This window comes from Galeopterus variegatus, unplaced genomic scaffold (assembly GCF_000696425.1).
Source record: "Galeopterus variegatus unplaced genomic scaffold, G_variegatus-3.0.2 Scaffold134, whole genome shotgun sequence".
NCBI classification, from domain to species: Eukaryota; Metazoa; Chordata; class Mammalia; order Dermoptera; family Cynocephalidae; genus Galeopterus; species Galeopterus variegatus.
This window is the reverse complement of record NW_007726245.1, coordinates 590164-612968: the sequence shown is the minus strand read 5'-3', so window position 1 is coordinate 612968 and position 22805 is coordinate 590164. Positions and strand designations below refer to the sequence as shown.

At 34.2% G+C, this 22805-nt stretch overlaps 1 protein-coding gene across 1 annotated transcript in view; it reads right to left on the bottom strand.

Annotated features, from left to right (window-relative positions):
• The window catches only part of NF1 (neurofibromin 1), a 202826-nt gene that overhangs the window by 167726 nt on the left and 12295 nt on the right, over nucleotides 1-22805 (bottom strand). Inside the window, exons 2-8 of the mRNA XM_008589180.1 lie at nucleotides 20181-20324; nucleotides 18019-18102; nucleotides 14618-14808; nucleotides 8343-8449; nucleotides 3127-3194; nucleotides 2820-2895; nucleotides 1958-2115 (exon numbers count right to left, since the gene is read on the bottom strand). Coding sequence (XP_008587402.1) covers nucleotides 1958-2115; nucleotides 2820-2895; nucleotides 3127-3194; nucleotides 8343-8449; nucleotides 14618-14808; nucleotides 18019-18102; nucleotides 20181-20324 — 828 coding nt within the window. The remainder of the gene's footprint in view (nucleotides 1-1957; nucleotides 2116-2819; nucleotides 2896-3126; nucleotides 3195-8342; nucleotides 8450-14617; nucleotides 14809-18018; nucleotides 18103-20180; nucleotides 20325-22805) is intronic.

Below are 22805 nucleotides of genomic sequence, written 5' to 3'. Positions count from 1 at the left end.
AAAAAAAAAAAAAAATTCTGGGCCGGCCCGGTGGCACACTGCTACAGTGCGCCGCTTGGGAGCGCGGCGGCGCTCCCGCCGAGGGTTCGGATCCAACATACAGACCAGTTCCCGCTCACTGGCTGAGCGAGGTGCGGGCGCAGCACCGAGGGTTGCGATCCCGTTGCCGGTCCCGGTCCGGTACGGGCGCGACACTGAGGGTTGCGATCCGTTGCCGGACACGAAAAAAGACAAAAAGGAAAATAAATAAATAAATAAATAAATAAAAATAAATCCAGGAAAATTTAAAGATCTAAATTTTTTAACCTAGAAAAATACTAGAGAAAAATATAAAAGCATACTTCAAAAATCTTGGGGTGTGTCAGAGACACAAAGGTCACATATTGTATGATCCCATTTTTAGGAAATGTCTAGCCTAGAATAAGCAAATCCATAGAGACAGAAAGTAGATTAGTGGTTGCCAGGGATAGGGGGTGAGGGGAAAAGGGAGTGACTACTTACAGGTATGGGATTTCTTTTTGGGATGATGAAAATGTTCTGAAATTAGATAGTGGTGCATGACTGCATAACTTTGTGAATATCTGAATCACACACTTTAAAAAGGTGAATTTTATGGTATGTGAATTATACCTCAATAAAATGAATAAATAAAATCTTAGGGGAGGAGAGGTCTGACCAAAAAAGTTAGGAGACAAAAAATAACAAGACTGAATTGACTACACGCAAATTTTGAACATCTAAATAGCAAAAAGAGGGACTGGCCAGATAACTCACATGGTAGAGGTAGAGTGTGGTGCTGATAACACCAAGTTCAAGGGTTTATATTCTAATACTGGCCAGCCACCATAGATGGATAGATAGTACATAGATTGATAGCAAAAAGAACCTATTAAAGTTTAAAAAGAGAAACCAAATAAAAAGTGTACACACCCACCCACCACCTACAATTAAATGGAATAATCAGCAATTCACTGAGGACACACAAATTACCAATAAACATTTCAAAGATAGAATTATTAAAATATAAATAATGAATTTATAGTAGCTTTTTATTTCTATTTTCCCAAGAAAGAGAAACAAACAACACAAACTATTTTGAAGGGCTCCAAAACAATCTAACATGAAAAATGCGTCCTCATCATGGAAAAGTAGGGATATGGACCTAAGTGGAGTACCACAGAATCACAGACTTTCAAGGATTACCTAGTTTTCTTATTTACTCTTCAACGCATAAATTCCCTATCCAATATTTAAGTATTAAATCATTATTCAGCTGATTTTTTGAACATCTCTATCCACAAGCAAGTCATGCAGGAGCTCATTTCATGTTCAGTCAGCTAAGAGTACTCCAAAGCAGCAAAAAAGAAAAAATGTATTAGCAAAACAAACTGCATTTTAAAATTCAAATGACAATGAAATTAATACTCAGCTCTTATTTTTAAAAAATTATAAGAGCTTCTTAGAATTACCATTTGTTATAGTGCCAATTTCACTACAGATGATATGTGTGATAGCCTCCCATCCTAATAAAATTCTGTGAAAATGGTTCTAAAACACGTACAATGAGTTCCTAAATAATTTCAGTAGCACCAAGTGGGCAAACACCTAAGTACATGCAAATGACACATTATAAAAGTAATAAAGTATAGTAAGGCAACCTTTGCAGTCAGTGCATAGTAAAGAAACTATGCATAACACTAATAGAAGTATCATTTAGTCTTCACTGGTAAAAGAATGAAATTAAGGGATTGTTTTAAATCTCTGATCATCTATTGAAATTATCCCTCCTCCAAATAAAATTATATATGAGTATGTCTCTGCTAAGGCCAGCAAACAAAGAGATCTAAAATGACTATAATTAAAATGGTCCTCTAAAATAGTTTGCTCAAAGAATCATAAGCCTTGAGTAAAACTGCTTCACATCCAGACATAATGGAAATAATTTTGCACTGCTTACCTTATTCATGTTGTTTTCATCAACCACATCCTTGGATATATCCTGGATTATTTCTGGACACAAAATAAGGAGAATGATTTGTAGTGGCCAAACTGCTGCTTTACGTTTGGTGCTTTCAGCAAAACCATCCACCAAGTCAAAGAGCTTTTCTGCACATTCTATGTGAAAAATATAAATATTAAATGACATTATTAGATGAGAAGAAAATCCATGGCATTACATTAAAAGCTGGCAATACCCCAAAATCCAAAGGCCACATTTTTAAAAGATAAACTTGGAAGTTCACTTAAACAGCTACAAAAAACTCATTCAGATAAAAAGACAATAAATGTCAGCTTGTCTATGTGTTAGAAGAGCTATCATGATCCTGGAAAAGCTCACACTTTAGAATGGCCAATCTTGGTCTCAACATACAGGGCCTGAGGCAAAGTGTAATATACCCAAGCAACCCACAGTCTGGATCCCAAAGAGAATCACCAAAGTTCTCCAGGAGTCTGTATTCTCTGCCGTGAAGTTATGTCCCAAGAATCCTTACATCATAGGTAAGAATATTACTATTTAACACACATCTCCCTAAATACAAAATAAAGCCTCAGAGCACAAAAAGTGCTTCTCTACAACAAAGAACCATCAAATATCCAATCACAACTCTAAAGATTACAGTTTCACTTCAAACATCTTTATTTGCTCAAAGGAAAGGAAAAAAAGGGTTGAGGGTAACTTAGAAATGAGCGAAAAATAGTACTTCCTTTTCGACACCAGTTGACAATAAAAGATGTAAAAGCACCTTTATAACAAAAATAATTTGGAAAGTGATAAGTTTTTACCTCATAAGTAAGAGACAAACCAATCTTATCCTTACCAGCCATATCAGTCTGTGGAATCTGGTATAGCTTTGTAAATTCATCTGGATAATTTTCTACCCAGTTCCAAAATGCCTTCAAATAACAAAACACATGTCTTTATATTAAAGCAGTAATCTTTTCTTAATATAGTAAATACAACGTCACAAACTTCTAATTTCCTTCATAAGAATATTACAATGCATTCTTCCTAAAAATTAATGTGAAACTATCACTCAAGTCACAACTTTTTGATTAAAAATATTAAAGATGGTAAAATTTATAACCAAAAAACAAAACTTTAGTACCAAAGAGGTTGTAACTTACCTTTTCCAGGCTATTTATAACCGCTAACTGTGCAACCTTCTTTAGAGCTTTAAATTTAAATGCTGTTTCTGTGGGGAAAAAAAATTTTTTTTAATTAACTCTAGATTAAGAAGTTAACACAAATACAGCTCAGAGCTACTAGCAAAAAGAACTTTCCTTTTACACACTTTTTTTCCCCAGTATTATCTGTAAGCAACATAATGGTAAAGATAATTAATATCAACCCAAAGCTCTCTAGTTATGTCTGCTAAAGACGAAATTCAATAAGAGACAAACATGCCTTGAACTTGTTAAAGGTTGTGAGTTTTTTCCTTTGTAATAACTTGCTTTTTCAGAAGTATAAAACACAAGTTCATTGTAGAAAGTTCAAAAAATACACAACAGTCAAAAGGAAATTTAGGACCGGCCCAGTGGCTACCTCGGGGGAGTGCGGCGTTATCAGCGCCGAGGCTGGGGATTTGGATCCTATATAGGGATGGCCGGTGCGCTCACTGGCTGAGCGTGGTTCAAGCAACACCATGCTGAGGGTTGCGATCCCTTTACCAGTCAAAATAAATAAATAAATAAAGGAAATTTAAAACATTATTCATGATTCTACCATTCAGAGACAATCCCAATTAACAGTTTGGTGAATTTTCTTCCATCCTTTTTCCTATGCATTTGTAAGACATATATATTTAACATAACTGAAATTATATAGGCTATACCAAACCTGTTTTATTATTATTATTATTATTATTACATTTATTTATTTATTTTTACATTCTATGATGTTGAGGAGCTGTTGTGGGGAGGGGAGAGGGGATAAAGGAAGGAAATAGGGTGGGAGAAGGAGGAAGGAGGGGGGGTGGGGTTGAGGCCTGTAGGGACCCCCTGAGGGGAGAATAGGAGGCTTCCAGCAGTGGCTTGGTCACTGCTGGGCTGGGTGCAGATGTCGGGGGTGGGGGTCTGGCCGAAGTGCTCAGCCCCCCAACACACCAGCTTGGGAACCTGGGGTGCTTCCTGCAGTGGCTCAGTCATTGCTGGGCTGGTTATGGGTATCAGGGGGGTGTGAGCAAGGCCCCCAGCCCTCCCCCGTTCCTGGCTTTGGAGCCCAGGGGGCTTCTGATCCTTCTAGGTTTTGTAGGTGTTCTTTGATGTGAGACCTTTACTAGTTAACATCAGATTTGGTCTCTCGCAAACCTGTTCTTTCACTTTACATAGTATCCCAAATTTTTTCTATATCATTAAAAATTCTTAATGCATATTTTTCGATGGCTCTATATACAACAGTAACTATTACTTGAATAATACAACATGCCAGGTATTTTCAGTATGATATATTCAATTCTTTCAAAATCTTAATGCTTTCAGAATATTACAAATGAACAAATTGTGTGTCTAAGATTACAGACCTAATAAATGACTGAATTGGGCTTCAAAGGCATAGTCTTTTCAGTATGCTTTGACATCTCAGAATATTTAAGTCACTATATTAACTGGTTATTTAAACGTTTTCCAGTTGTACATTTATTTCCAACATTTCACTATTATAAACAACATAAATAAATACATTTATATCCAAATCTTTTTCCACATTACTGATTATTTCTTCAAGATAAGCAAATATCTAGAAGAAGAAACCTCTGGTCAAAAAGATGAATATTTTTTAAGGCCCTTAATAACCTGTTTTTCAGAATGGTTAGGTCAAATGCCACATATGAAAATGCCTTTATCACATCCTCACCATCATTAAGCATGTTCTCTTTTAATTTTGCTAATTTGATTGTTCAAAATAGTGTATTGCATTTCAGCACAATATTAAACATTTCCCCATATAAGTATATTAGTTTAATTTCTTCTTCTATAAATGTATTATCCACATCTAGAAAGATTTATATCTGGAAAAGATGACCCTTTATAAACTATTTTACTAATAATGGTACCCTGGCAAAGAACTCTGCCTATGGACTTTTAATGAAGGGATTCAGGTTTTTAATTACATTTGTATAAGAATCTTTGTAAGACAGAGATGAGTCCTCGAGTAATAAAAGTAATTATCTAAAGACTTTTTAAATTGTGAATTTCTTTTTCTGGACTTGCAAATGAGTAACTTGCTTCCCAAATCAGTTATAAAATGTACCCCTTGAATTTTCTTTGCTCTTGCTCTCCTGATTTCCAAATAATGGCATTACACTCCACAGTGTTCTTTACCACTTTTGCCTTTCTATGTTCATCAGCTTTTCCTCTGTGACATCTTAAATTTGTTATATGCAGTAATCTATTCTCAATTCCAATGTATGTATCTTTCATTACTTTCAGCTCTATAAGTTTCTTTCTTTTTTGTTTTTATTTTTTTAAAGATGACTGGCAAGGGGATCTTAACCCTTGACTTGGTGTTGTCAGCACCACACTCTCCCAAGTTGAGCTAACCGGCCGTCCCTATGTAGGGATCCAAACCCGTGGCCTTGGTGTTATCAGCATCACATTCTCCCAAGTGAGCCATGGGCCGGCTGTCATTTCTATAAGTTTCTGACTGGACATCCTACCAATACCTCAAACTCAGTAGATCTGAAACTGCTTTCACCATTTTCTTGAACTCCTTCCTCCTTCTCTGCCATTATCCCTTCCTCCCCTTTTGTGCTTTAACTAGCTAGTTCTGTAATACTTAGTGATACCTCTCCAAACTCATATATCTAAATAGATTATCAATGCTATATATTCTACCAAATTGGTCCCCACCTCTTTTCATCCAGACCTCCATTACCCTCATTATTTCTCACTCACATTACTACACAACCACGTCCCAGAAGTTCATGCAGCCCTCTACCAAGCCATCCTGCAAATCTCAAGTAAAGTGGTGTATCAGAAATAAAATACTGATCAAGGAACTTCTCACCTTAAAATCCTCCCATCACTTCCCATGACCACTAAAATAAAAACTTCATAACCTACAAGCACAGTAGTGCAGCAGTTAGGCACTTTGGTTCTAGAGATGGGCAGAATGTGAACTGAATCTTTACCCTGACAATTACTAGCTCTGTGACCTTAGAAATGTTACTTAAGCCTCAGTTTCCTCCTCTATACAGAGGATGATAATACTAGTATTGCTCTACTACAGGGTTACAGTAAGGATTGACCAAAAAAAGGCATGTAAATTGCATACCACAATGTCTGGCACAAACTGAAAATGCAACAAATGTTACTATATTAATATGACCTGATCTACTTTTGTACCTTCATATTTTGCACTTTGCTTTTTCACATCTCCCATCCCAAATAAATACATACTTCCTCTCTCATTTTATACTCACCCTACTTGAGTTTACCATATTGTTTTTCAAGTAATTTGATAATACATTTGTCTCATGAACCATGCTATGAGCTCCCGAGGGACAATCCAATATTATATTAATCTTTGTAATCCTAGCTCTTAGCATGGTTTCTTGCCCATAGTTTCTCAACAAATGCTTGCTGTATTAAATTTAAAACACATTATTACTTTTACTACTCATTATAGTAAATAATAATTATTATTTTTACTACTCATTATATTACTTTTATCATTGTCACCTACAGCCATCTTTTGCTGGTTTATTTAATACTGGCTTTATACTTTATATGTGTATCAATGTATATGCTAAATTTGTGTTCAGGAGGGAGCTGAATGGGAAAAAGCTACCTCAATATAAAAGAAAGTCATTTATCTACACATTTAGTTAGTTTCTCTTATATGGGCATGAAGAACCATCTCAATTAATTATTATAGATTGAACATTTCTAAGAAAACTGTTGTTTTTAAACAAACACATATTTGTGGGCAACCTAAACTAGATTTATTTCTAAAATGTTATTAATAGTTATGAAAATCATAAAACCCCACTTATAATTCATAGAGGAGATCTCTAAATTTTACCATTCAGTTTCAAACTGCTTGAGGTTTAATGATAGATAATAAAATCTTGCAAATTTTAACTATGAACTGAATGGCAGTTTATTATAACCTAAAATAACTGCTGTCTACGTGTTCATGTCTTGGCATAATAATAACTAATTTTTTCCCTTTATTTAAGTTTCTGAAAACTGATTTAATCGTTACTTCATTTCACAATGGTAATGACATAAAACCATGAATTCTGAACAAGGGTAATATAGATAGAACACAGCCTTATATTATTCATGCATATAGATATAGCCTTTTTACATCTCTGGTGAAATAGTTATTGAGTTTAAAGTGAATGTAAAGAAAACAAAACAAGGTATTTTCAAAATTATATTGCAGAAATGTTGAAGTTTTCAAAGCTAATATAACTCAAACTCCTTTTAGGTCAGACATTAAAAACATTATTGTTTGACAATTTCTTAATCAAGATACAATGTAAAAATTAGTGTGAACTGTATACTATAAGTTTTTATGTTTAAATTAGCCAGAATCCACTAATACCTAAAACTAAAAAAAAAATTTTTGTAAAGTGAAATTTAGGTATTCATATTGAGTTGATAAATAGTACTCATTGAACTTTGACTTATATTAACACTTCACTGCTTACCACAGAAATTCTCTCAATTCTTTCTAATAATTTATTTCATGCAATATAATCAGATAAAGCACTTCCCAAAGCTTTAAAATCATACAGTACGTGTTAGTCACAATATCCCCATGTGGGAATACTACTGATATGTTCTGCAGGGAAGCAAAACTAGGCACAGAAAGGTTAAGAGACTTTAAAATGCTATAAAGCCAGTCGGTAAGTCAGTAAGAGAGCTGAAAATAGAAATGTCAGAAATGAGATCCCTGGCTAACTCCTCCTCTCTCAATAAGTCCACGATCTCCTGGTTCCGTTTTGCAATGAAATTTTGATATCTGCTAAAGACTATCTTCTTTAAGCACTACAATAACTAAACATAATTTCTATAACCTATAGCCATCCTTAAGAGATCGAATTCCAGAAAAACTTAATAACAGCACCCTTAGGTTCTCTTTAATAAAAACAAAAATTGAGTTGAACAAAATTTCCCACTGCCAAGATTTAAGGTACTCATTTCCTCTACTGTATTATTTTCAATGGTTCAAAAATTACTGAACCATATGTATTATTTGCCACTTCACACGGACATTTGCATTATAAAATGCACTTTGATGTTCTAGTTCAACACAATTAGTACAATTTGAACATTCATAATACTGGTTTTTGACCCAGTGATTACTTTCATGTATATCATACATTTAAACTTACCCTTCAGCAGTCGTTTTAATTTTGCACAATCCACATTGATATACTGTAACAATTCTATATCATGAACATCAACATTGTCTTCTGAACAAACAGTCAATTCCTGTAACCTGAAAAGTAAAAACCAAAAATAATATGTCAATTCAAGTCTTAGGATATTCCAGACTTTTGAATTCAACAGATTCTTTCCCCAAATGATGAGTTTATAAGAGTAAAGACACACATAAAAAATACAGGAATAAATTTCTTATAAAAATCTAAATGAACATAATTGAAGGAATATGATGAAAAAAACCATGATAATCCAGTAAACTTAATATCTCTATCCTTAAGACTGAGGTATCTAAACAACATTTCTCACTTTCAGCCAGGTCCGTTTGGAAAAATTAGTTAATTTCAGGATTAAGGCAGGAGATACAGGAGATGAGCCTAGGTCACCTGGAGCTTGAAAACAAAGAAACTATCAACAGTGAGAGTCATATCAAAAAATCACACAGGTGTACATTTAAAGGAGCTCCAACTGTCAAAAATGGGCATGAAAAGAATTATGTCAACAACAACTGAAATACATACAATAAATAAAAATCCATGAGTCTGTAGTAACACTGAAACAAACAAACAAACAAACAACTACTCCTGGGTAACCTTTCTCAGGATATCAACTCATTCTGAAAATGAATAATCAGAAAGAGTCAAGTCTCTATCCTGCACTCCCTATCTGGACTGTACAGCAAGATAACTGAATAAATAATGAAGCAAATATACTTTATAAGAACCACAACTTTAAAATAATTAATGAATGACAATAGAAAAGTTATCATTTGCAGCCCCCAATGAAATAATGGATACAGGCAATGATCATCAGTGGCTACTAAAAATATTAGGTAAAAATTTTACAGTGAATGGATAATGCTGATAACATCTAAATGTAACAATCAATCATAAGACTAAAAGTGGAATAACAGGACATGTTTACTGATGTGATGCAATAGGAACTACAAAGCACCATCTGTATTCTTGCCCTGCTCCCCCCAGCCAAATGAACCTGAACGCAGTCAAATCTAGCCAAATAAAGAATGTAGAAATTTTTATAAGGTAAACAATCCAGTTCAACAAATAAACAGAATGAAAAAAAAAATGGGGAGGTGGGTAGAAAAACGAAGAAATGATATAAAGAGAAGCTCAGGCGAAATATCAACCAATTACAGGTATGTATTTCGTTTGTATTCTGATTTAAACAAATCAAATGAAAAAGCCATTTTTGAGATAATGAGGGAAAATTAAACACAATAGATATTAAAGGATAACAATTTTTGCTATTATAGTAACAGTATATAGTTAAATTTTTAAAAATCTACTTATTAGAGATACATACTGAAATATTTTCAGGTGAAATGCTATGTCTGGGGTTTGCTTTAAAGTACTGAAAAGTGGGAAAAGATAAATCAAGAATCACAGCATGCTGACTGAAACAGCTTCACAGTCCAAACAAGTAGGAGATACACGGAGATCAAAAATACTATTTTCTCTGCTATGTGTATGTAAACATTTTTACCCACAATGAAAAGTTTTAAAAATTCATACTTCAAATTATAAGTAAAATAAAGCTTAATTTTATGAACTTCTGTTCATATCAACTAGACTTCAGAAACATAAGTGATACCTGATCTCTAGTCACAGGGTACATTTACTTTATATTAGAAAAATGAGTAAGCCTTTTTTCATTGTACTTTTCACAGTCTGTACATGTGTTTCTATGATCATTTGATTAATATCCCTGCTTCACAGTAGAACATAAGCTTATAAGGACAGGAATCTTTTTAATCCCAAAACTTCCCTTATGTTGAATATGAAGTTTTCACAAACGTAGAAAAATATAACACTTAACAAAACTGTAGATATTTTAAAACTGATAAATTCACTAAAGCCTAAATAAAAGGCATTAAACTTTTCTTCCATTTTTCACTAACAACCACAGGGGTCAAAGTTGCTATCACTCCCGTATTAAATTGTGCTACCTCATGAGGCATACTGATCTGTTTCAGTTAATAGACATTAAAAATATGAGCAGCACGATGGAATTTTTAAAATGCAGTGAGAGAAAGATATGGTAAAAAGGCACAAATACTATATGATCTTATTCATAACACTGAATTTTAACCACTTTAGTGAAGTTTAAAACTCACTTATTAATCATCACACTAAACATTCAGTTTATAAAAATGCAATCAACCCTACGTCTTCCTCCTCAGAATCTCCTTTCACTCACTTTAACTAACACTAAAATTTTTCTCAGCACTTACACTAAAGCTCCTCATACCATCAGGGTGAGAAAAGCTTAGCAGTTCAAGTTGAGAATGAGAAGGTCCTCAATACTGCTTCACATGCTAAAAGTTCCACAGCTGCTGCTAAGAGCCTAGAAACATGGAATGTGACTCCTTAGGAAGCAACATTAGCAACACCAACTTTTGAAAAGCTGGCTCTTATGGTTGTTTGTGAAAAATGGAAGAAAAGTTAACCTCTTTTATTTATTTATTTTTTTTGTCTTTTTCCATGTCCGGCAACGGATCACAACCCTCAGTGTTGCCCCCGGACCGGACCGGGACCGGCAACAGGATCGCAGCCCTCGGTGTTGCTCCCGCGCCTCACTCAGCCAGTGAGCGGAACCGGTCTGTATGTGGGATCCGAACCCTCGGCAGGAGCGCCGCCACACTTCCCAAGCGGTGCACTATAGCAGTGCGCCACCGGGCCGGCCCAAGTTAACCTCTTTTATAACCCAGTTGTTGCTAAAGGGAAGAGGTATTTTATGAAGCTTAAACATTATTTCTGAAGAAGAGAAATCAAATAAGGGGTAGTGTGAGCAAAAGAAATGAAGTGTGGAAAATCTATCCCTAAAACATCTAGATAGACTAGGTATATTGACCAACAACAGAAAGATATTTTAAATGTATAGAAATAAAATGAAACACCACCCACTCACCCAGGTCCAGGTCCAGGAATGAAGACAAACTGAAAACCAAAGAGTTAATTGCATGACCTGGTCCTGCAACAAAGGAAGGGTAAGGAAGGTTTTCAATCTTCTTAATCTAGAAATTTGGGGCTTAAAATCCACATGGGGACTGGATATAAAGCACTGTACCCTAATAATGCAGAGATCAGAACTGGGGCCCTGCATAAAAGATGAACTAGAAAGAACTATGCACTTCCTAAATAAATAAGAAAAAAATCTACCAGCACAAAGTTGTTTAATCTGCTCTGCCTAAGCTTTGGGTAGGGGAAAAAAGCCACCCAGAGCTGTTACTTTATAAAAGTTTAGGATCCAAATTTATACTAGCTATACAGTCTAGAGCTGAGAAATTAACAACAACAACAACAACAACAAAATAGTTCCAGAGCTGCACACTGGCAAAAGCAAATGCAAAACCATCACTAGAACACTCCCACAGTGCAAAGCTGTAAGAGATTCCCCCCAAAAATACAGGCAACACTAAAGAGAAGAAACAATTCACTATGAATGAAAGTCAGCACATACAAAAATATAAAATAATTTAACAATGTTAAAAAGAAGATAAAATAAGTGTTTTAAATGATGAGAGACATACAAGAAGAAATTGAAAACTATTTTTAAAAAATCAACCATAAAAAATAGCAGATTTGCAAAGAAGCAAATAGTAGAACCAAGTGACTTTTAAAGTCATTGGATCTTCTGGTTCTGGTGGTGTATCAAATTAGATATTGTAAAGGGACCTCCCACTACAAAACAACTAAATCTACTGCAGTTGTACAGTAAGTAATTCTGTGGAGAAACCAGCTAATCCTCTACATAAAAGAGTACTGTGAGCCACAGAACGTGGTATACATCAGCAGAATAATAAAGCTATCTTTAGATTTATAGCTCCTCTTTTCCTAAAGAAAAGCAAAGAAGGGCCGGCCCATGGCTCACTTGGGAGAGTGTGGTGCTGACAACACCAAGGCCACGGGTTCAGATCCCTGTATAGGGATGGTCGGTTAGCTCACTTGGGAGAGTGCAGTGCTGACAACACCAAGTCAAGGGTTAAGATCCCCTTACCGGTCATCCTTAAAAAAAATAGAAAAGAAAAGAAAAGAGCAGAAAGCAAATCTTAATGTTAAAGGAGAAACATTCGTTGACAGGGAGAGTGGTCAAGCATAAAACATTTTCACGATATTGATTCATCTATTATAAGTGAAATATAAAATCAATTTTCAGAAAGAACTGCCATTCAAGTCACTTGCATATTTCCAGTCACCTAATGCTATGACAGCAATATCATAAGATGTCTCCACCTAAATTAAACTATCATAATGGTCTTTTAGGTGAGTGGTCCTCTAACAAGATCAGCACCTATCTCTGGCACAAGCTAAATGAAATGGCAAATGCAGTTGTCTGAAACATGTTATTTCATATACCCCATTTCTGAATAGTGTGTCTCCTGAAAGCTAACAAAATTTTAGACACTTAGCTTCTATTTTGGCAGCAGACAGTGAACTAGATTCAGGAAATAAACAAAATTGTCTACTTCTACATGTGCTAATGCTGCAAAATCCCATAAAATAAAACCTTTGCTGGCTAGAAAATTTCTAGAGTTTTCAAAGGTGGCACATTTGCTATGTTTTATAAAGCATCTCATGCATGAATAGACTAAAAAACATTTTATTCTTTTGATCACTTTCTACCCTCAATGTAAGATTATTTCATATAATAGCAAGGCTGGTCTAACAGTCACCTAAATGAAGAGTCTTTGTTTTTTATAGTTTTCCAGCCTCCTATTCCCTAAGTGTTTGCTATCTTGCTGATTCAACCAATCTACTATTACTCAGAATATGAAATGTTATTATTCAAAAGATTTCATGAAAACATTTTTCTATCATATAAACATTATCCAAGATTATCAATCATATACCATTAAATAAAATTTTGATTTTCTTTGGACCAAGAATTCTGTTAAAATTGAAGAATATTATTGCCTAGAATTATAATTGTAGAAATATCACTTCTGCTTAAAAAAACTACATGTCTTTGAAGTTAGTCAATTCCCCAAAACACCCCAGCACAAATTCTCGTATTATGATGTATGTTCTCATTCATACCTGCTAGAAAACAACTGAATGAGTGAATCTGACTAATAAGTTCACTGTTCAAACAATGCTGACACGTCAAAGATGCAGGCACCAATAAGCAAAGAGGATTGGTTTTCTCTATTCTGTATTAGTCCTTCATTCACTAAATCACTAAGTGATTAATGTTATAATTTCTATTTGATCATGATTAAGATTTCATTTGACTATACTTGCATAAGAAAGGCAAATTCTTCCAATGAAAGCAAGTTCCTGAGTAACTTGCTACTGCCAGTTATAATTCTACCTCATAGAGTGTCATCTATACCAATTTCTCCATCTGTAGCATATTACAACTAATGCTAACAATGATGATTTTGAATCATCAATAAAAGCTTAAATTACATTTATGATACATCTTTAAAGCACAGAAGTATATATTACAAAAAGGATTTCATCAAAATATAGCTAAAATAGTAGTTTAGGAAAGCAATTTGGTATAATGAAAGTAATACAGTTTCTAAAGCCAGCCTGACTTAGAAATTTTGGGTCCTTCATTATTTGGCACATCACCTTAACTTTTGGGGGTATTAATTTGCTTACCTGTAAAATGGGGGAAGTATCATCTACCTTTTAGGGTTACTGTGAGGATAAGACAGCACAGTATATGCTGTAAATAATCGAATAAATGGGAGTGCTTTACATATAATTAAAACAGCCCACTTTCTGGAGAATTCTATGTTATAATTACTCACTTCCTTGTGCTTCCATATTGCTTAGGTTTTTTTGGTAACTTAGGATACTGTGGTAAGAAGTAGAGCTGTGAGATCATTAGAATTCTGACTACTCTTATCAATTACTCCACTTGACTGGCTAATTTCATTTGAAAGAATAATATGTTTTTAAAAAGCCAAACCAAAAATTCATACTTAGTGGGTTTTTTTGGTTTTTTGTTTTTTAAAAAGCCTAGTCATGGGAGATATTTTTTCCTAAAATTTAGATTTTCAAATTTATAAGAGTACTCATTTAATTGTACACATATCATAATGTTACGTATTTAAAATTTCAAAGAAATTAATGCATAAAATGTCTACAAAAGTCAGAAAAAACTCATTTCTGTTTAATTTTTTACTTTTATGTAGACAAAAAAATTTCTAAAGTTTATAGTACTTAAATAGTCCTATTTGAATTTACACACTAACCTGGTAGAAATGCGACTAAAGACTGCATTGAAGTTGTTGCAGCTGAGAGAAAATAAAACCCCAGAGGCAGAATTCCGAAGTTCAGCTGCATGTTGGTTTCCTTCACGACAGGTGTGAAGAAAATGGCAAATTTCTGGGAGCAACTGTTTGACCAGCATGGTTTCATCTAATCTCATTGTGTCCTTTGGTTGCTAAAACAGAAATAACACAATAATTCTAACACTTTTTAAATTTTACCTGTAAACTTTTTTATTATGAAAAATTTCGAACATTCAGAAGAGCTGAAATAGAATAATGAACACCCATATACCCATCACCTAGATTCAAACTTTGTTAACATTTCACCATATTTGCCACATCTATCTATAGATAGTCTAATAAAGAGGATGGCTTCATCTTTCACCCCATAATTACAATTAAAGTCCAAGCCCCCATCCATTCTCACTCATCCCTCCACTCCTGCTTGCACCCTTGATCATCAAATGAGCTCTTCCCTTCCTGGTAATCCCCAGTTTGCTGTCATCTGTCTTAACATCCAGATAAATTCCTGGGTGGGCAATCACACCTGCCTTTGTGCAGACTGACCAAAACAGATATCACTTACCACAAATAATTTTGTTTGGGTTGAATCATTTCAAATAAGTTATAAACATAATACTTCATCCCTATGTACTTAGCATCTATTAAAAATAAGGACTTTCTCCAACATAACTTCAATACAATTAACATACCAAGAAAAAATAAACAATTCCCTTGCATCAACTAATACCCAATCTTTATTAAAATTTCACCACTGCTTACAAAATGTCTTTCATAGCTTTTTTATTCCACCAGAATCCAAAGAAGGTTCACAGATTGCAGTATGATTATGTTCCTTTCTTTTCTTCTAGAACAATCTCCTCTACATACCCCACATACATCACTTTTATTCCTTGGCCAATAATATCAGTGATTTGTAAGTTGCCTTACAGGGTGTTCCATATTCTTGATTTTATTATTGCCTAGTGGTGTAACTTAACTTGTTCTTCCAATTACTATATTTTCTGTAAGCTGAAATTTAAACCTAATGGTCTGATTAGATTCAGGTTAAACATTTTAAAAAATTCTTATCACATCAGGAGCACGTAATGCCAGGTGGTCCCATTAATGACACCAAGTTTGGTAACTTTGGTGTTTACATTGAGATCTCTACTTTGTAAATATCTATTTTACAATTAAGAAACAACCAACAGATAAGCAATCCTGCACATATGCTGTTCCACATCACTATTTCTCCTAATAATGGCTTTGGTATCCATCCATATATTGATAACAATTTTACTAAAACTGAGTAGGATGGCAAAGAACAAAAATTTGTATAACTGTGCTACACCAAATTTTGTAACTGCGATCCAAGTGCTTTCAAATACAAATACACTGAAATATATAGACAGTAAATAAACCGATTTCACAAAAACCTACAACATTCAAGTTACAATGCCTATTTCTTGTTTATATGCTAACCAAACAATATAGATGTTGAAATTAACTCCAATTAATAAAAATCAGAAAAGCATTACATCTTTTGAATAATAGTTATGCACAGGAACAAAAGTACTTCAGATCCTCAAATTCTAAAAAATTTTACTCATGATATTGGTAAGTATTGGTTCTTCTCTTTCATTTAGCTATTCCAACTACTTATACGATAAACATGTACTTGTAGCCTCAGTTCTTCTCAAATTGCCTCAACTTACTTTGATCTGAAAATGAAAATCAAGAGACATCCATAAAACTATTGAAGGCAATCCAAGAAAACACAATTGTTTGATAATATGAATAGCATTATTTTTTAAATTGCAAATTTAGTGAAAAAACTTATACGTTTTCAATAGTAGAGCAGGGCAAGTAATACGTATTTTATACATTATACATGTTATACTACGTCCACTTATTTGTATTTCAGTTAGGCTATCTCCAAAGAGTATTAAATCAAACAGGGGCCAATAATATCAGTGATCATTCTCCAAAATACATTTACCATTACCACTCAATTACAAATGTTTATGGAGGAAAACTGTGGAACTGAGAGAGGCAATAAGTAACCCCACCCCCATTCAATCATGGGTGTGACTGTTACACTGGTAATTTACAATCAAAGTAAAAAGGCCACCACAAAGAATTGATTCAGAAGAAGTTTAAAAATTGCCCACCTCCCCAGTTCCATCATCCTATGTGAGCCCTTTTGCTCTTTCACTCCATTTTACAAATGAACAACAGCATATCACAAATTAACAGAAAGCACCAGCCTGAAACAATTAGCTCACCCTGAATTTAAGTAGAAAACTTATAAACACTGTCCAAGATTTTGGAATATGGCCAATGACCAATAAAATAATTTTAAAATTATGCTTAGATTTTCGTGGCCTATAGGCTTCCATAAGGATACATAGTTGTGTGAATATAATTATTTTTCCAATTCCATACTCATTCCTTCCCCAAACACTTCTGAACATTCCTTCTCTTCTCAACCACACAATCAGTCCTCATATATGAATGTCCCTTCCATGTAGATTCACAATAGAGAACTAACTGTAACATATATGGAAGAGAGAAGCAATTCTGAATAAAAGTAAAATTCTGAATTCTATGCCAAAGGAAGAAAGAATGTAAGAAATAAGTTAACTCCAATACATATGGAATAGACAGATCTTTAAAATGGAGGTATTTAATTTATATATTTATATAAATTCCTACCATGTTCCAGGAAGAATTAATACTAGTGAAATACAGAAACACTTTGCTTTATACAACAGAAGTATTCGCGAAAAGTTCAAATTAGGTCATCACTGAAATACATTGAGATAACAATTTAGAGCAAAGCTGAGAAAAGAATTGTTTAGTACTCAACTACTCCTCCACACTCCTACTGTCTATGTTCATATTTACATAAAATAAGTGTTCTTAAGGTAATATCTATCATTAATGGAATAAGTTTAATTAATTTTTAAGTTTTCTTTTGTTTAGATTTGAAAGGTAGAATATTAAAACCATATTCATACAGGAGGAAAGTGAAGATTACTCTTGGTCTTCTGAATCATATTCTTTCACAGCTATGCAATGCCACAGGTGTAACAATATCTGAGAAATTAATTAAATCAAATAGTGATTTCATCATAAAATCTTTTCCAAAAAACCTGAGAGGCAGATATGTGGCTCAAACTTAACACTGCATAAGTAAACTTAATTATCTATTTAATTTATAAGAGATGAGAGAGTAATTTTCTCTTGAAAAATTGTCTGTGCTACCAGGTCAGCTGTATTAACAAAATTCTCTTTGTCCATACCTATATTTTGGTACATCACATCATTCTCAAGACTGAATTCACAAAACTTGCCTACTTAAGAAAAGATTTACTTACCCCAGCAAGACATTTTTCCAGTGTATCCAATATAATCAACTGAGAGAGATATAAATTTTTTTCAGCAGCTTCTCCAAATATTCTCTAAAAGACATTCAGAACATAAAAGTTGGTTATCACTCTCCATGACAAATCAGCACACAACTGAAAAGTAAAGAACTAAGGATCAAGAAAATCAAAAGTATTCCATTTTATCTCCCAAATAATATATTTAAATTTATTATTTCTGATTTTATCCTAATTCTCACACAAAATAAATTATCAGGCAAACAGAAATGCTGATATTTATTAAAGTCTGCAATTAGCCTTGTAACAGCAAAAGATATTGTTTTGGTATGTGCTTTAAAAATATGTAGGATTCAGATACACATACAGATCTGCACCAGTGTCTTGAATTCAGCATTTACCCATATTCTTATGCCACAAAATAATCCAAGTCTTAATTCGTAAAACAAATTGTTGTAGCACCAATTACAGTGCATTTTTTTTTTTTTTTTTTGGCCGCTGAGGGGATCACAACCCTCGGCTCGGTGTGATCTGCACCACACTCAGCCAGTGAGTGCAACAGCCATCCCTATATAGGATCCAAACCCGCAGCCTTGGCACTACCAGCGCCGCACTCTCCTGAGTGAGCCACGGGGCTGGCCCTACAGTGCATTTTAAGCATTCACTTTTTATTGCATACTGCACTGTTTACTAACAAGAGACTATGGTTTCCACAATTTAATTTATTCAGTAAGCACTAAACAAGTGACAATATCACAATACTGTTTTGAAAAGAGGGTCCCAAATACTAAAATATTTCAGTCTAACTGGGAACATGGCCACATGTATTCATAAGTGCAAAATCCTATCACTGTGACCCACATATTGTGCAACAGAAGAGCTACACAAAATATTAAATGTATTTCTGTAAAACACTTTACATATTTATGAAAAGCCCTGCTTTTTTGGAAAAATCTTAATTTTTTTCCATAAAGAAAAAAATCTCTGGGCCGGCCCGGCGGCGCACTGCGCTAGTGCACCGCTTGGGAAGTGCGGAGGCGCTCCCGCCGAGGGTTCGGATCCCACATACAGACCGGTTCCCGCTCACTGGCTGAGTGAGGCGCGGGGGCAACACCAAGGGTTGCGATCCCGTTGCCGGTCCCAGTCCGGTACGGGGGCGACACTGAGGGTTGCGATCCATTGCCGGACACGGAAAAAGACAAAAAAAAAAAAAGAAAAAAATCTCTTTGTAAGGCAAACGATTGCCCACACCTCCACTTTATCTGTTTTGTAAATGTGGGGTATTATCTAAGCAACATTCTTAAAAGGAAACACACCAAAGATGATGTGACTATAAAAATGAAACTGATCTTCACAATCTACACAGGAGTCATTTCACAGATCAATACAAACAAAACAAATGGAGGTTATAAGAGCTAAAGACAAGCAGAGAGTTTGGAGTTAATCAAGAAAAATCCAGATCAGTTGCTTTGCACTGAGAATGAAGGAGATGTTATATAGGAACTGATAGAGAGGAAAGGATCACCTGAAAGAGGCAAGAGACAGTATATGTTCAAAAGTACAGAGAGAGAACAGTTGGGGTATCTTGAAGTCTAGGGAATAAAGAGATTTTATAAAATGGGAAAAAAGAAATCATGAGTTTTAACAGTGGAATCACTTGATGAAATTATTTGAGGAAAACTTTCAACAACAGGTTGTCTACTACAGAATCTGTCACATCATGGGGGAAGAAAAAAACATTATCTTCATAAATATCAATCCCGCATTTTAGGACTACACGGTCATATTTTATTTATCATCTACTTAGGACTGGCAAAATCTGATATGTAAATTCAAATAAGAACCTAAAGAAAAGCATATAATAGATTACTATGAGCAATTCACACAAAAGCTATATGAAACCCTAATTCCAGAAAAATACTGGAAAAGGATATAGGGTCATGAATAAGGGAAGTTTCTAAGGGAAAGAATCAAAAACTAAAATGGAAATTAAAAAGTTACCTGTGCACATCCACAAAATAAGACAAATGGTTATATCCAAAGTACACAGAAAATTATTTCCCATACTTCAAAAACATGCAGCTCCAAACTTTAAAATAAAAAACAAAACAAAGCAAATTCATCAAAAAAAAAAAACCAGTAACCCAAATACTCACCATATTGTTAACATTCTTTAAGATAGTAGTGAGGCCGCTTATAACCAAAGAAAACTTGTATTTGGAAATATTGATCAGACATTCCTTGTTGTGTTCAGTACTAACTTTGGTATGTGTGTTCTGCTGTCCTGTTTTTATTGGAAGCTGAGGGGGGAAAATACATGTTAAGAGCTTACCCTTGAAAATGACTAAAAATAAATTTTTGTTTCTCATTGAATATCATGACATTTTAGGAAAATTTTATCAACCACAGTTACTTATATTTGTATTTCTATCTCCAATTTTCAATATATAACAGCAAATCTTAAATTATTTGGAAATTTCAATTTTTGCAGTTTTCTTTCTGGAAGTCATAAATCGCTATATACAAAATCAAATCCTTTAGCCAGCACTATATAAGAGAGAATGATGACTCACAGAAATACAGTTATTTCCTCATTGCTGAAAATTCTTTCAGATAATGTCTGCAATAAAATGCACACAACCCTCCCATTATACACTGAACTCAAACATTAAAAGAAAAACAGATCAAGAAAATTTATTCCCCAGATAGCTAGTCAATAACAGCAAATATTACTGCTGATTGTGCAGAAATAAGAACAAACAGTAAAACCTGGAATAAACACAGTAAGACTGACTCAGGTAAGATAACCACCCTTGGCTACACAATTGGGGGAATAACAAGACAACAAATAGATAAATCTTGTGGGAAAAAATATCCTTTGAGGGCATCACATTTTCATTTATCTGAGAATGAATTAAGTCGCACTGCCTAGAAGTTCATCTCTACTCTGTTCAAAAGTAGCACTTGGTATTTAAAGCATCATGAATATATTCACTGTTTAATATTAGACCCTACTAATGATAAGATAATCCTGGTGAAGTCCATCTGTGAAAAACAAAACAAATAAACCTTAGTCCAACTTTCTCATTTTTAAAATGGTGCAACTAAGCTGGAAAGAGACCAAACGACATGCCCAAGTTTGCTAAGTCAGTTAATAACAGATGATTAATTTGAAAATAAAGAAATACTAAATAAAAGTGGAGAGGGTTTTTTCAGGGCATTGAAGGGGGCACAGAACAGAAGCTACAGAATTACACAATGTTAATTATAAAGATATGGAGGGAAAAGAATCTGAAAGGCCAAAAAAGGAGATTTTAGAAGATGATAGTGGCTGCAACGCAGCTTGTGACTCTACCCAAGCCCCCCAACAAAATAGCAGGGAAAGTAGAATAGCAAAACCACAAACTCACATGAGGCCAACATCTACATCAAAATTAGGGTACAAGGCCCCCCACAAAGCCCCCAAAATGAGCAAGTAGGAACGAACCACTTACAGTTACAAAATTGGTGTGGTACAAGCATCTATGCAAAAGAAAGCAGAGGGAGAAAAAATGTCTGATGGATCTGACACATCTGACAAGAGGAGAATCCCAAAATTGTATTACAACTTCAATGAAAAGCAAAGCAGGCCAATTCAGGTACATTAGCCAAAATAGAGTGGGGGGTTTGCACACTGCAATTTGCAGATGAGTGCAAAGTGTCTATAAAGTCTGAAGAGAATGAAACAAACTCTAAACCATCACTGGTTAATAGAATTTTCTGTGGTAATGATATTATTCTATATCAGAAATGTCCCATACAGTAGCCACTAGCCACATGTGGCTTTTAAGCACTTGTAAACATGGCTAGTGCAGATGAGAAACCAAATGTTTGATTTTATTTAACTTGCTTAAAATTTAACTTTAAGTAGCCACACATGTAGCTATTACCCCCTATTGGACAGCACTAACCAGCTGAAGAAGCACCCTTCCAAGATGAAGTCCACACAAGAAGAAACTGCTGAGATTAAACTCTAAAGTGACAACAGTGAAAAAACGGAGCAAAGGAAAAAGGTCCAGACAAGGGTGAAAAAGAGGAAGAAGGCCAAGAAATCTGTGAAAGAATGAGACCATTTTGTTAATTTCTTGAGATATTTTTTTAATTTCTTGAAAACAACAGAAGAGTGAACTATAGAACCAGGAAGCTACAAAGCTATCCTGGCCTACACTTCCCTCCTACAAATTCAGAAAAACTAATTTTACATAAAAATGAGCAACAGAAGAGAACTGCAGTCAAATCATATGTAAAGTTATTATAAGATAAAAGAAGAAGAGACAGAAAAACATAAGAGTCAGAATAACAGAAAATGAAAACATGACATAGACATGTCTACCAACAGACTAAAAACTATAAGTTATTATTTCAAAATGAGCCAAGAGAAATTAAGAAAATGACAAAGGATAGGAAATAACAAATTAGAATTTCAAATAGAAATAAGTTGATATAACTCAGAAAAGAATTAGGAAAAAAAGGAAAAATCTCGTTCCAGAAATGAAGACTAACCAGAAGATACACAACAGTGAATTAACAGAAAAGATAATGCTTTAAGGAAAATAAGAAAGTAAAAGAGGAGGAAAGTTATAAAATAAAAAAGAATTGAAAAATGAAATAATGAGGATTTGCAATAAAGTGACAAAGAAAATATGCAAAGAAGAATCACATTAAGTATTAACAGGAGTCACCAAAGAAAGAAACCAAACCAAGGGAACAGAATGAATATTAGAAACTAGAATTCAAGAAAA